This window comes from Centruroides vittatus, unplaced genomic scaffold (genome assembly GCF_030686945.1).
Source record: "Centruroides vittatus isolate TY-2023 unplaced genomic scaffold, ASM3068694v2 contig_2703, whole genome shotgun sequence".
In the NCBI taxonomy this organism is placed as follows: Eukaryota; Metazoa; Arthropoda; class Arachnida; order Scorpiones; family Buthidae; genus Centruroides; species Centruroides vittatus.
Genome location: NW_027121722.1, coordinates 62,693 through 77,315, shown reverse-complemented (window position 1 = coordinate 77,315; position 14,623 = coordinate 62,693). Strand labels below are relative to the sequence as shown.

Genomic DNA, 14,623 nt, shown 5'->3' with positions numbered 1-14,623 from the left:
GTTAACGAGAACCAGCCTTTACAATAATAGTAGCAAGTTTGTTTGTCGAGCGATAGTTACGGGCACACACCCTAATCTAGAATCTAATTCGGTGATTATTTTGAATTTCCGAAATTGCATTATGGAGAAAATGCATAAAGCAAGATCGCTCATAATTAGGAAGCCTGTACACTAAAATTATAATAGGATTTTATTAAAATAAATAATCATAAAGGGTGGTATATATGATAATAGTTATTTGAGATGTTCTTCTTTTCTTTAAAATAGATTAATGCCTATTATTTGAAACTCGAACAAGCAAGTAATGGAACGGAAAAAAATTGTGTAGAAAATATTGGGACGGAAGAATTAGTTCAAGGATTTATTAATAAATGGAATAAACATTATGAAGAAGTTTCTCAATTTAAACAACAGCTGAATTTGTCTCATCAAAGTATATTGGATAATATTATCGTTACTTGGAAGAAGTTGAAAGAAGAAGAATTTGAACAAATGGAACAGAATTATAAGGTAATTATGTATAAAGTGTTTGCTTAATTTTTAATAATAAGTTATGCTTTTTGGAACAATGATAAAATAAATTTAGTCACTGATGTGATGAAAACACAATGCAAACATTTATTCAGTTTTACATTGCTTCTGCAGTGATTATACAGTTGTACTTCATACATTGAATGACTAACTTCGAATGCATCAGAGTTCAAATACTAAATTTGTCAAAACTTTACCACGGAGTTTGAACTGCATACACAGTGAAAAAATTCACTCAAAATATAAACACGATCTGTTGTCTGTCCAAATTTTCTCTTGCTCTTGTGTTATACTCATTTGTTTACAGTGCTTTTATTGTTTCATTTTTTATGTTTGGTTATATATATTGTATTTTATTCATTGGTTTTTAACAAGTTTAGGAGCTTCTTTCCCATAAAAATTACAGTTTTTTTTTTACAATTTGTATTGCATTGTATCCCAAACGCATAATATGCCTGAAAAGCTTATTATTCGAAGACATTACAACTTGATTTTATTCAAACAATACATGAAGTAAAAAAATTTACAATAAAGTTTAAAATAAACTTATAAATAAAGAAAGCAATCTCAGATTAGCAATAATGTGTTAAATTTCACAACTGGTTATAATTAAATCACAAATCTATATTAAGTAAGGACAGCTGTTAAAAATACATATAAATTTTCGGTTCAACCCAATGTAACCTTTGCTTATTAACCATCGCCTCTGGGAGAAGTGTGTGTAGGCAATGAAATCGAAGAGAAGTTTGTAATTTTGACGGATGCGGTTTTTATTATATTATATTTACACATTTTATTTATTGTTTCTATGTTGTAATTTATTATTAGGGCATTTAATTGTGTTATTTTTGCCCTTGTATATTTGTTGTTTTAAGTTTATTGTAATGGATGTCTTTTAGGGTGTGGGAATGGATTAATTAGGTTTCCATTATTTCTAATGGGAAAAATTGATTCGGAGTTTGAATGACCTCCTGGAATGAATTAAATTCAAAGTACAAGGCACCACTATATGTACACAAAAAACACATTAAACTATATAAATTATTTTATGATAATTTTAATGGAAAAAGATCTTAAAGAATATATTTTATCGTTTTATTAGGAAAAAATCTATCAACTTAAAAGTCAGAAGGAGAAGCTTTTAAAGGAGGAGCACGTTCGATTGAAAAACCTCGAAGCAAAAATGAATCAAGAGAAGGCGGAGGCTTTAAGTGAACAGCAAAAAATTCTTATAGAGCAGAATAGTAAAGAAATATCAATACTTATTGAAAAGCATGACAAAGAAATTGGATTATTAAAGGAACAACATAGAATGGCTTTGGAGAAATTAACAGGTATTTTTCATGTTATGTTTGAGTTAGTAAATATCAGAATTAACTTAAATTTGTATAAAATTATAATGTCTAGTTGTCGGAGAGAAAACTGCAATCAATCAAATAGAAATGATCAAACACCAACTGGCCGAAGAACATAATAGATATATTCAGGTAAAGATTTTCCACATTTCATGCGAATAAGTATATTTTAGCATAAATAATTATATAGAAGTATATATAATATAATATAATACTGTATTTTCGTGGAATGACTGGCAGGCCACATAAAAATGGAAGAGATCAGCATGCTAGAAACCCCAGGGTTATCTGCATGCTGGTTAATCTGTGACTAAAGTATAAAACTAATCAGATCTAACAAAACTAGTTGTTAATTAAATGTTAAAGAATTCTTCCAAGTACAATAAAATAATAACATTGTAATTTGACTGACTTAAAATCAGGAAGAAAGTTTTGGTTTACAAGACAATAAAACAATTAACCACTTATTGACATTAGTAGTTAGTTAATGTCAGCTACACTGACCTTAAAGATAACACCTTCCTCTCAAATTTCACACAAAGCCTAATAGGTGTAAGCTGGGATAATTTATGGGAAGTTTCTTAAATTTAATATGTTTATTTTTTCATTTTTGAATCAAATAACAATAAAATACACACAAAAAAAAGCAGTTCCGGAATTCCAAGAGTATTTTACGTTAGAAACAAGACAAAATGAAGAAATTAAATGTATAATTCTAGTTTTTAGATGTAATGCTGACAGTTTTACATAAAAACTGTTTTTATGTGACATAACTTGTTTGTTTTTCTTCAATGTGCCCTCTAGAGATGTAGATGTAGAGACGTAGAACCTCACTTAAACTGGCATGCCAGCTTTTACCATACAGAAATATCCGATTTCGTGGTCTCTCCCGATAGACCGACATGCTGGTCATTCTGCAAAAATTTTGTACAATATAAATAGGTAGAATGTAACTACGCTAGACTCTTGCTAATATGGCCGTTCCTTGCACAGAGGGTTCTATTGAAAGTGTATAGGACTAAAGGCGATAACTTAAGTGACCTGTCACTTTTTGGTACTGATTCTTTTCGCTGGCAAGTAATATATCTTACCTTTGTAAATAAAGAAAAAATCAAATAAGTACAGGGTAACGATCTGAATGTGACAAATGCACTTATATACACGTATACACAATATCTAAGAGTTTACTCTTATACGCAGTGCTATTGTCTACATCCACTGTGGCACAGTTGCATGTAGGTTTGTATGTGTTAATTCAGGCCCTCCAATATTGATTCTAATTATGAAGACTGATAACAAAGCTGCTCCACTGGTCTTACACATTCACATATTTATATTATAAATGTATTATATTTTACAAATATGTAAATATTCAATTATTTTGTTGGAGCAGCTCTTCACTTCTCAAGCCATCTACAAATGAAGATCGGAAAAATTGTATGTCAAAGTTATTTATTCAATTTTGTTTCTTTATGAATAAAGATGACTCCTTTGCATCTGGTTCTCCTAGTACCTTTGCACAGTTCTGTAAATATCTCTTATTGTTATTGTATCTCTCTCTCTGCGTGCCATATCAGATTTTTGATGTCGGCAACACCTGGCGTAGGTTAGTAAGGTGGATAACAATGCATGAAGGTGTTTTTTAGGGAAAGTTATACCCAGAGTGGTTTTCCGTTGCCTTTTCTGGGGTGCGATGTTACGTGAGGGGAAAATGCCGTCGTTATTCTATACACTTCTTTATTTTATGTAGTATTTTTAGACTTCCATTAGACATTATTAAGATGATTTATCAATTACTGATCTCAGCAGATGTTTTGAATAAAAAAAATATATTTTACTTGTGATAAGCACCTCTCAGTTTTATTTGAAACATATTTTAGATGTTACTTTTATGAAATTTTAATAATTAGAAATAATAAAATTCATAAAATGTTATTACATTTTAGTATCTGACTGATAGTTGGACAAAAGAAAACTCTGAAAGATTAAATAAACTGAAAATACAAATGATGAGAATAATTAACAAAGAACAAGAAGCAGATGAAAGCGTAAATGTAGAAAACAATGGATTTTCAGTTTCTGAAATGAAAGAACTATTAAATGAAAAGAGGAATATTTTAAAGAAAGTTAAAGGTAATTTTTGTCTGTGTGTGTTGTGCTGTTGGTTACTGTAGAAAAATGATAGATAAATAAATATAGAAGTAAAGCAAACAGTTAATGATGAAAGGGGTATAAATGTGTATATATATATATACATACGTACCTGTGTAAGTGCGTGAGGTTTTTAAAGCCAATCTAGTTAAGGAAATGTTTACCATTTCCTTAACTATATAGCATAATTCTTATTTGTGAAGAATAAAAAGTTCTGTGTATCAATTAATTTCGTTTTCCTGAAATTTTGAATATCTTTTTAATGGTGCAATTCAAATAACTTCTACGATTGGTGCCACTGGAGGAATGTTGGGAAACATTTTTTACTCTTTCTGCCAGTAAGCACTAAAGGGAGCTTTCAATCCTACCCATTGTGGGTGTGGCTGGGCAGTGAGGGAATGGGCTTGATGTGTCCAGGATGGACCATTCCTTGAAAAATCCTAGGATTTTTTGACCATTCAGAATGGATGCCGGGTTTCTCGAGAAATAAGCCGACAGCTCAATTGCTTCAACCATCCACTCATCGCTAGAGTGATGTCAGTATTTCAGATATGATCGATAGTAAATTATTTACTGGCCCTATAATATTTCTCATGTAATTTCTTTCTTTCTGTGTATTTTTTTCAAAGGTTTAATATTGATGGAAATCTGAAACTTTTTTAATATAACAGTACATTTGTTTTCTTGTAAGCAAGTAATGTTTTTTTCAGTTTTGTTGTGGTCTGCTGTGTTTATCCAACAATATCACAATTTCTTTTGCTTTATATTAAATATTGACTCCATTTCTGTATACAGTAACAGAACACTTAAGTATTATTTTAACTTTTTTAAAGAATATTTGATTGAGTTAAGTATTATGTAAAATTTTTAATTATCATTCTTCAGCAGAAACAAATCATGACATAAAACCCCAACTTTTATGTTAATTTACTTCATATTTTTACAAAAATCATTAAAATATAATTAATCTAAGCTTTATCTTATACATTTGCAAGAATATTTATATTAATATATACCTAAACAGAGTCGGAGTTATCTTCGTCTTTTGAGACACTAAAATTTTAATACTTGAAAATTGTCCGAGTACATATACTTAATTGGTTGCTTGAGTTATTCGGAAAAATACAATAAATATTTATAATATCTATCACATTCTTTGACATTTTATCTGCCCTACAATAGAGTGAAAGTGATTCCTCCTGATATGCTAAGCGCTAGTGTTGAGAACACAGTAATGGCATTTAACTTGGTTTCAGAAAATGGTGGATGCCACACTGAACATGCTTTGTTACAGGTTTTAGAAACGATTAAAAACATTTTCAACCGATGTCTTCGCGTCTTGTTTCGTTTAACAATATTGTAGACAGCACCATTTCCCGTTGATGGCGAGTTTTTGAACTTTTTTTTTTTTTTGCCGGTAATAAAATCCCGTGACGTCCCGTACACTATTACCAAGTTTGATAACGTTCTGTCCAGTAGTTTTCATTTTATGGCCATTTCAAAGTGGAACTTTAATTATAAACACCCTGTATTTGGGACAGGCTACCCCTGAAAAATTCCTGGTATTGTTTGCTGTGATTTGATCCTAGATTCCCTTAAGTGATAGGCAGATACTGTAATTTCTTTGGTCATCCGACCAGTAATTTCCTATGTTATTAAATGGTTATTATTCTTTATTACATTTTACATATCAGGCAGACATATTTGGCTTGTTAAATATTCAAAGTGTGAATATATAAATCGATAAAAATATGAAGTTAGAACTTTATTAGAGGACGAATGACTCACTCATTTCATCTTTGAATGTGATTTGAATTAGGTTTCTTGATCTTTGTTTTGTTTGAATCTTCAATCTGAAGATGAGGATACAAGTTCCAAGAACATTTACAACAAAAAATACTCAACTACAATGAAAATTATAACAGAAAAAGCTGTTTTAATGGAGCTAAAAAATACAAAAAAACAAAATAATATAAGTAACAAATCTTTTGAATGAAACTAAAAAGCACCAATTGTCTGTATTGAAAGAAAAGGATTAAATGTAATGAATCTTTTACTTAAGATTACAATATGAATGGATAAAATATTGTTTAATTACTTGTCATTTTAATTATATTTTATTACTTGATTTCTTTCAGTGATGAAACAGTACATTAAAGATCACATACACGAAGTTGAATTGCTGCAGAAACATATAAAGGACAATTACGAAATATTATTCGAAGTATATTGTACTATTTGTAATGAAGAAGGATGTGAACGAGAGGAAATGGAATTAGTTAAAGACAAAGTATTATTATTTTGTTTTGTCTTATAATATTTAATTAATAATAATAATATCATAAAATTTTTAACATGAAACATATAAAAAAAGGAATATTGATTTAATAATTGCATTTTTAATTTGTTTATTAAATTAATTAGTAAGAAACAAAGTATGAACATTTATTATGGCTAAAAAACATGCTTACTGTTCCAAATGACCCTAATTCAAGTCTAGGCTAGGTCATTAGTAATTTTAAGGAATGATCTCATGCTTTACTATTTCATCTATCCCATCATGTCTTTGTCACACTTATGACAGGCATGATGAAAAGCCATCACAGTGTATCCAAGAATAAAATTACAGAACAGTAACTCTTATATGTTGATCATGCTTGATTCTTACAAATGATTATAATATTGATTAATCTGTATTGTTGCCAAGTTAACATTGAATGGTAGTAAACCAAATGCTATGTGAAAGAGTCTGTGGCACTTGACAAATTAATATAATTCAAGGAATATATCTACAGGGTGAGTCATAAGTCTCCATACAAATGGTGAAAGTGGTGACTAATGTTTATGTTATTCATACAAATGGTATCATATGATACCAACAGAATAATGTCAATCCGTTCTTCCTTCGTTAGTGGCATTTCTTTTCAATTGGTTCACCTTCCTGAAAACAAAAAAGAAATTAGTCACCACTTTCACCATTTGTATGGAGACTTATGACTCACTTTGTATCGTAAAATTTAAACGTAATCCACATTAATACAGACAGCGTTTGGTTAATATGTTAGATATGTTTCTTGATAATGTAGTAGATATGTAATAGAATTCTTCATACAGTATTGAGTAGTGTCATTCTTTGGAACCATATTATACCGAGAAAGTTTGGCGTAGTACAAAAATTATCTGTGTTAAAATGGAAATGCCTTAACAGAGTATTACTTATATTTTATTAATAATTTTTCTAAAGTAAGTACGAGTGATTAATTGCTTGTCTCTCAAATTAGGTATCAGATAGCGAAGAGATGACTGATGAAGAAAGTAACACTGCTTCCGATAAAATATCGAAATCATCAAGTGTACAAAATGTTAATAGTACAAAAGATATTGCTCACATTAAAAATGCAACGTGCGATTTAAATGAAGAAAATTTCAAGAAATTCGAATCATATTTTAGATTAAAAGTCCGATATATGAAGAAGGAACTGGAAAATGTTGTAAAACAACTAATTTCTAAGTATCAAGAACAAGAAAGAAACATTGAAAATATATACGGAATTAAATTAAATGATAAATTAAAACAGTTCTATATGAATCTTAATGAAAATTGCTTAAATGAAATAAATGATACGATTAAAACATTCGGAAAAGAGAAGTCGGAAAATGTCGGAATATGTTTCGAAGATTTTGCAAAAAGTCTATTTCGTATTCTGTTCGATTATATAGAATTTGGTAAAGACAAATTAGAGGAGAAAGTCTCAACAGAAAAGATACAGGATGAACTAAAGCAAAACAATCGATCGACAAAGAAAGTTTTATATCTTTGTTCATAAAGAACACATTATCCGAAGACGATAGCTGTGACGAAATTCAGAATCATCTGAAAGAGGAACTTGTGACGATAAATCAAGAGTTGCATGAACTTAAACAGAAAAAGAAGCACGTCGAAGAAAAATTTGATAAAGAAGTTGCCACGTTGATCCAGAATCAGCAGAGGGAATTAATCTTTATCCGCGATCAGATTTCATCTGAATACGTGAAAAGTAAGAATCTTCATAAAGGTGAAATCGTAGCTCAAATTGAGAATTTAAGAAAAAATCAAGAAGATATAAATATGTTGTGGAAAACATTTTGTAAAGAGAAAAATTCTCTCAAACTAGAAAAGGAAAAAATTATAAGGGATGTAAAATTGAAATATTTACAAGAAAATGGATATTTAAAAGACAGAATTAAAGAATTGACCGAAGAAAAGTGTTCTCTCCTATCAAAGCACGAAGCAGAAATTAATAAAATTAATTATTTTCACGGGGAAAAATTTCATAAACTTCTGAAAGAATTGAAAATGCGGGACGTCGACAATAATATTATAGACGAATTAAATGAGAGTTTTAAGATTACGGATACACACGATACATCAAATTCGACGGTAGCCGATAATGTCCAGAAACAGAATTCCGATGCTGCGCTAGAAGCCTTGACCTGTGATTTAGAAAACAAATCTAAGTAAGTATTTCTTGTTTGGAAATTTAGAGTTATTTTTATAATATTTAGTAAATTTTAATTATCAATTATAGCAGTAGTTAATTTATTTGAGAAAATAAACATGATTATTACAAACAGGACTGCCCATCATTTGTATAGATACATCAGGAGAGATTATTTGGTAATGTCTAGTAAAAATGATCTCTACACCACTTCACCACTTCAAATTATTTATCACCACCAGTTTTACTTACTAACCAATGCAGGTGCCGTTAGCCTTATCGGTTCGTTATCTGGAAAGTAAAGGTAACATATTAAGCTGTCACTTACGCAGACAGGGTTTCCAGTTGAAAAAACATTGCAACTATGTTATCTATTTTTATATTGTCTATTTTGTCCACGTGCAATGACGTCCAACCTTCTCCGAACGTCTGACTCTCTCCTTGTTAGCAAGAGAAATCATTTTTGTATAATGTTTTTAATGAATAATTCCGAATAACACTCTTTATGCATTCTCTGAGGTCTTATACTTATTATGCAGCCTACAGGGAGGGTTACCATGATGATGATGTGAGATTTCGGCTATTATAAAGTCAAAAATTGTGAAAATTTAATTCGTTCAAGTATCATTCACACTTGAATATTAAATAACTAAATTTTTTCTATATTACAATATTCCTGTACATAACCGTGTATGTATCTTGTAGCAACGTAACAATATATACATGTTCACGTTACACGTTTCATGTAGAATTATATGGAATGTTGGGTTAACCACCCAATATTTCATGCGACTCTACGTGAAATGACCTTTATTCGGTAACAAATTGGTGAAAGAACGCTTCTCCTGTTTTTATACACATCACTATTTGGGCTGCAATTTGTAAAAATTGTAGACCTATAAATTCACACTGTTGTCTGTTTGTCTGTCCTTTCTTAATCTCCAGAAAGGAGTTAGGTAGATGAAAGCCGAGACCAGATGCGGAAAGCTTAGGGATAGGAGACCCGATTAACTATATACAAATTTATGATACAAACCGGAAGTCACATTATTTCAATTCAGAAATTTTCCCCCGAAAGGAGTTAGATGACCAGCACAACTCTATTGTTAAAGGAAAGTATGACATACAGGGAGAAGCCACTACTAATTTGAGGTGTAGAGTATATATTTTAAATTAAATAACTTTACTAATTACATTTATTACAGTTATATCAATGTTAGTCTTTGTTATTAAGCATATAACGACAAACTAAATCTAAAGAGTAAATAAGATTTAAATTATTTTTGAAATACACGTTATTTCACATAATTAAAAATTATGTTACTAAATAATATATTTATGTGCATTTTTTAATCTTTTAGGGAACTGGAGGAATTACAAATGAAATATAACAAAATTGTTATAGAATCGGAGAAGTCCAAAGAGTTAGCGAGCGATAAAGTTCCTTGTGAAGTAAGTAAAATGTTTTTATAAACTGAGATACACAACACTGTAAACTGTGTGACAAATAAATTGTATTTGCCAGTTGATAAAATAGGGAACAATAGTCCATACCTTCTCAAACCTCACTGATGTATAAAATCATACAAAAAAACAATAAATTGCAGCAAAAACATTAATTAATATGATGCTTTCATTGTATTTAATCAACCTTCTTTAAGTAGAACACACAAGTTGAAGTTAGTATTGAATAGAACACTAATTTGAAAAAAAATTCTAGAGTAAACATTTGAAATGTGAAGCTGGACTAATTAAATTATATATAAAAAATAATTTCAAATGTACATTTATAAACATATAAAAGTCTGATGATTATATATTAAAGCCAAATGATTACTGGATTAAATCAGGTTACATTACCACTACTAACAATTACTTGGTAATCGTTTTGTTTTAGTCATTTCTCACATTTATTTGTGTCCTACTTAAAGAAGGTCGATTAAATACAGTTGAAAACATCATAGTAATTAAAGTTCCTGCTGCAATTTGTGGTTTTTGTATGGTTTTAAATAGCCCACACCTTATAAAACTAGTTAGAAAGGTTTAAGCTAGTTACATAGTTGTCATAAAGTTATCCGACTATAAACCATTCTGTCAAGAAGTTTGAGTCTAGTGTGGATCCTCAGAAATGTTTGTAGATGGTCTGATACATTGGACCATGTCCATTTGATTCATTGTAGCCTGGGTAGTTTGCAGCAAGTGTAGGAAAATTTTTTACTTGAGAAACACTTTTACGTACTATTTAATCAATTAAAAAAATTTTTTTGGTATGGTTATTTAATAACTGAAGTTATTTCTTACGTATTGAAAGTAACATATCTGTTCTTGATTTATTCAGACAGACGAAGTAGTCCGTGGAAGTTGCAACAAGAGTACAATTACGGACGAAACTTGTCAAGATCTCAATTTGAAATTAGAACTGTTGGAAGAAATGGAACAATTGCAACTACAAATGGAGAAAGATATGGCAATGTATAACCAAGAAAATAGCCATTTGTTAGAGGAGTTATTACAACTTAAATCGAAATTTAGAGAGGTCTGTTTCATTTTATTTATACATTAAATAGTCTGAAATACTGTTAATTTAATTTCAGAAAATAAGTTTTAAATTGTTTTTCATGTATTTCCTTTTAAGGTAAAGATACCATAAGCATTAAATGACTACTCTGTACATATGCAACATTGTGTTTGTTATCAGAAACTGTAAATATCTTGTATTGTTTTGAATAGGATAAAGTGAGCTAGACAAGGTGTAAAAATATCATATAACACATAATATATAACACATATTTTCCTTTATTTTCAGGTTGTTGCAAATGAAATATCACATCTCTCTGTATTTTATAGATCACATGACAATTGTTGATTCTTTACGTTGAACGTAAAGAAAATGGTGTTTCGTCTGCAACAATGTCTGGAGGTTGCAGGGAAACATGTTAAGCATGTTCCTTGAAAATACTATAAATCTTTTATTACAAGTTTATTACACAATCTTTTACACCACATCAATTTCAAAATAAACTCTTGTTATAGCTGCCTGAGTTTATTTCATTTGTCGAAAGCAATACTGGAAGGTATTTTTTTTACAGGTTTTTGTGAGCTCTTGTCACTACAATTTCCATCTCTTCTGCCAATTGAAACCTGCATCATTTAATTTCTCTTTTATTCTAGAAATGGAAAAAGTCTTCAGGAGCAGAATCAAGGAATAAATAGGTTGGGTTGAGGAAGCATTGTTATGTCTGTTTTTGCCGGATATTCGTTAACCAAGAGTGAATGACCAATGGAAGTTACTAGTATTACTTTGAAAAATGGAATAAACTCAGGCAGTTACAGCAGGAACTTATTTTGAAAGTGATGTGGTGTTTTAATAATTATAAATTTTAAGTTGTACTGTCACTAGAAGGACTTTTTATATCAAGTTTTACATATTAAAACAAAGAAGAATCTCAAAATAAAGTTTAACTCCGCTATTTGAACACGATCCTGTTATGCGAGAAGAACAAATATTAAGTCCTGATAAGTTTTAAAAATTTAAAATACAGTTAAGCAGCTTAAGAAATCTGTTTATTTGGTTTTAAAGTTTCCGATTCCAAGATTAATATTTTCATCTAAAGATGAAGCTATCGGCTTGGAAAACATTAATGCTACATAGATCAGCTTCTTAATCTTTATAAAGTTTATTAGTTTGCACTGGTTTGTCTTTATATTTTAAACTTACAATAATTTTTTTTTTGATGTTAATAATCTTAAATTGAAGCTAAAATACAAAAATAAAGCGAGAAACGTAATAATCCAGCATAAAAGCAGAATTTTTTGACTTTAAAATTGATTTTCAGGGTGTATAACTTGTAGAAATGGAACTTTAAATGCTGTTTTATTAAGTTTCAGTAGTTTAGTATTAATGTCAATAATGATGCTGACTATAGAATATCATAAAATTCTAACGTACCTAATTGAAGTGTCGCCATACTAGATTTGGAAATACTTCTCTAGACAGCATTGAATAATATAGTACTTTAATTATGATTACTTGTTATATTATACAAGTATTCAAAACGCTTGGGAAAATTTGCATCATATTTTAAGACCATGGTGGCAAAACTGTGACTTGTGACCCACATGCAGCTCTTCTAGACTCTTATCCCGACTCTTATATACAATATTACATATGTGTATAATGTCTCGAGTTTATAAAAGTAAATTGTACAACTGTATAGGAGCTGCAAGGATCAAGAAGAGCCACAGTTTGGCCACTATTGTTCTAAGAGGTTAAGACGAAGGAAAAAGTTTTCATAAACATGTCGAATAAACTACTCTCAAGTTGTGTACAGTTTTAATATTAAGATTTCACATACAAATAAACAGGAGAATTATGCATTTATGTTTATGATTTTACACTTTATTAGAAGTAAAGTGTAAAATCATAAACATTTTTATAAACAAAGTTATATTAAATGTTAAAAAGCAGGCACAAGAATGTTTTCTAATGGTTCTAATACAGCTTCTACTTCTTTATCAGTTGACATATTCTTTCAAACAATCTGACAGTATGTAATATTGAATTAAAGACTTCTATTGTTTTTGAGAGCTGTTCTATATTATCGATCTCGGTCGATAAATTTACTGTTTTACATAGTCCAAAGATCTCACTATCGTTAAAACTTTCTGTGTAACTTGAGAACAATTTGAATCATATGTTCAGTAGGACACTTTTTCTTTGACGTTAGTTAAGTGTTTTAAAATTTAAATTTCCATGAAAATAATTATGTATTTAAATTTGACAGTTGGAGAAATCTAAAAAGGCATTAGAGATTGAATTAGAGAAGGTGAAACTGAAAGAAAAGCAAATAAGTAAACGACTTCAGTCGAAGCAAAATAAGTAAGTCATTAGTTTTATTTATTGATTTGCTTAATTTTAAAATTATAAACTTAATTAAATTATTTGTTTGTCTGCTTAAACACTTTTGCTTAAGTGATTTGAATTCATAAGTTTTGGTTTAATGTGTTAAGATCGGTAATGATGCATTGACCACGAAAGGAAAGAACATGCAACGTAACACAAAGCAAATTGATATTTATTCTCGGAACAAAGATCAATAAATCCAAGCTTTTACCTATTATGCATAGTATCACTACAATAATCAGTTCGGATCTCGACTCAGAACCTTGAACATGTACAATGTGAGAACAAAGGCTTAAGACACGTGGCGTCCACGATGGGAACACCTTTTGCGACAATGGAGTAATGGAGAACTCTCCAAAATGGTATAAGTAAGAATTAAATGTAACTTACAAACTAAGAAAGGTTGAGAGAGGGAGAATAGGATAGCAGGAATATTAGATATAAAGAGAGGGTACAACACATGGATACTCAGAGTGTTGTTCTTCTCTGATGCCTTTGGATGGGGAATCTGTGTCCCAACCTGCTGCTATACTGTTCTATGAAATTCTCTGTCAATAATATCAGAATGAGGGATGGATATAGTTCACTTCTTGTCTTCAGAACTCTAAGTTCTTCTCCCAAACGTATCTGTGGTTCATTGACTCACCTTCCTTCTTGATGAAAATCTAAGCACCTTCGCTAGTCGTCTGCTCACTCTTGAGTCGTCGTCTAGAATGACCGTTATCACGCACTCCAAACATACCTCCGGGTGCTTGTTCTTTGTTTTCTCCACGCCTTGTTCTTGGAACATTTTCGGTGTGCCCGATAAGAAAGTGAAGGATTAAAAGATATAGGAATAGGGAAACAAAGAATGCCAGAGCAGACAATTAATACTAGACTTACTATTAACGTGTATATACAATATCCTGGTTAAATGCTACAAATGTAGTCGTTTTATACATGGATCAATAATATTTCACATCATGTTGAATTTAACAATTTAGAATATCATGGAAGAAAAAATCAATCCTCAGCAGGATTTTAACTTCCAACTCTCCTATACTATGCAGTTGCATTGCCAATAACAATATTTGGACCTTTGTTCAATGTTTGTTTTCAGACCAATTAATTTAGAAGATATAACCATACTGGTTGCTGATCCTGCTGATTTGGGACAGCTACACATCCATGATTCTGGCACTCGACCGACTTTATGCTTTTGCCAT

The 14,623-nt window shown here is 30.3% G+C and overlaps 2 protein-coding genes across 2 annotated transcripts in view; both read left to right on the top strand.

Moving 5' to 3' along the window:
- LOC136971762 (putative leucine-rich repeat-containing protein DDB_G0290503) overlaps positions 1–7,868 on the top strand; it is a 36,335-nt gene extending 28,467 nt beyond the window's left edge. The window contains exons 9-14 of the mRNA XM_067266257.1: positions 268–510; positions 1,634–1,865; positions 1,939–2,018; positions 3,833–4,019; positions 6,176–6,327; positions 7,319–7,868. Coding sequence (XP_067122358.1) covers positions 268–510; positions 1,634–1,865; positions 1,939–2,018; positions 3,833–4,019; positions 6,176–6,327; positions 7,319–7,864 — 1,440 coding nt within the window. The 3' untranslated portion in view covers positions 7,865–7,868. The remainder of the gene's footprint in view (positions 1–267; positions 511–1,633; positions 1,866–1,938; positions 2,019–3,832; positions 4,020–6,175; positions 6,328–7,318) is intronic.
- Positions 7,868–14,623, top strand: part of LOC136971761 (A-kinase anchor protein 9-like) — a 56,779-nt gene continuing 50,023 nt past the window's right edge. The window contains exons 1-4 of the mRNA XM_067266256.1: positions 7,868–8,534; positions 9,877–9,967; positions 10,854–11,051; positions 13,300–13,394. Coding sequence (XP_067122357.1) covers positions 8,146–8,534; positions 9,877–9,967; positions 10,854–11,051; positions 13,300–13,394 — 773 coding nt within the window. The 5' untranslated portion in view covers positions 7,868–8,145. The remainder of the gene's footprint in view (positions 8,535–9,876; positions 9,968–10,853; positions 11,052–13,299; positions 13,395–14,623) is intronic.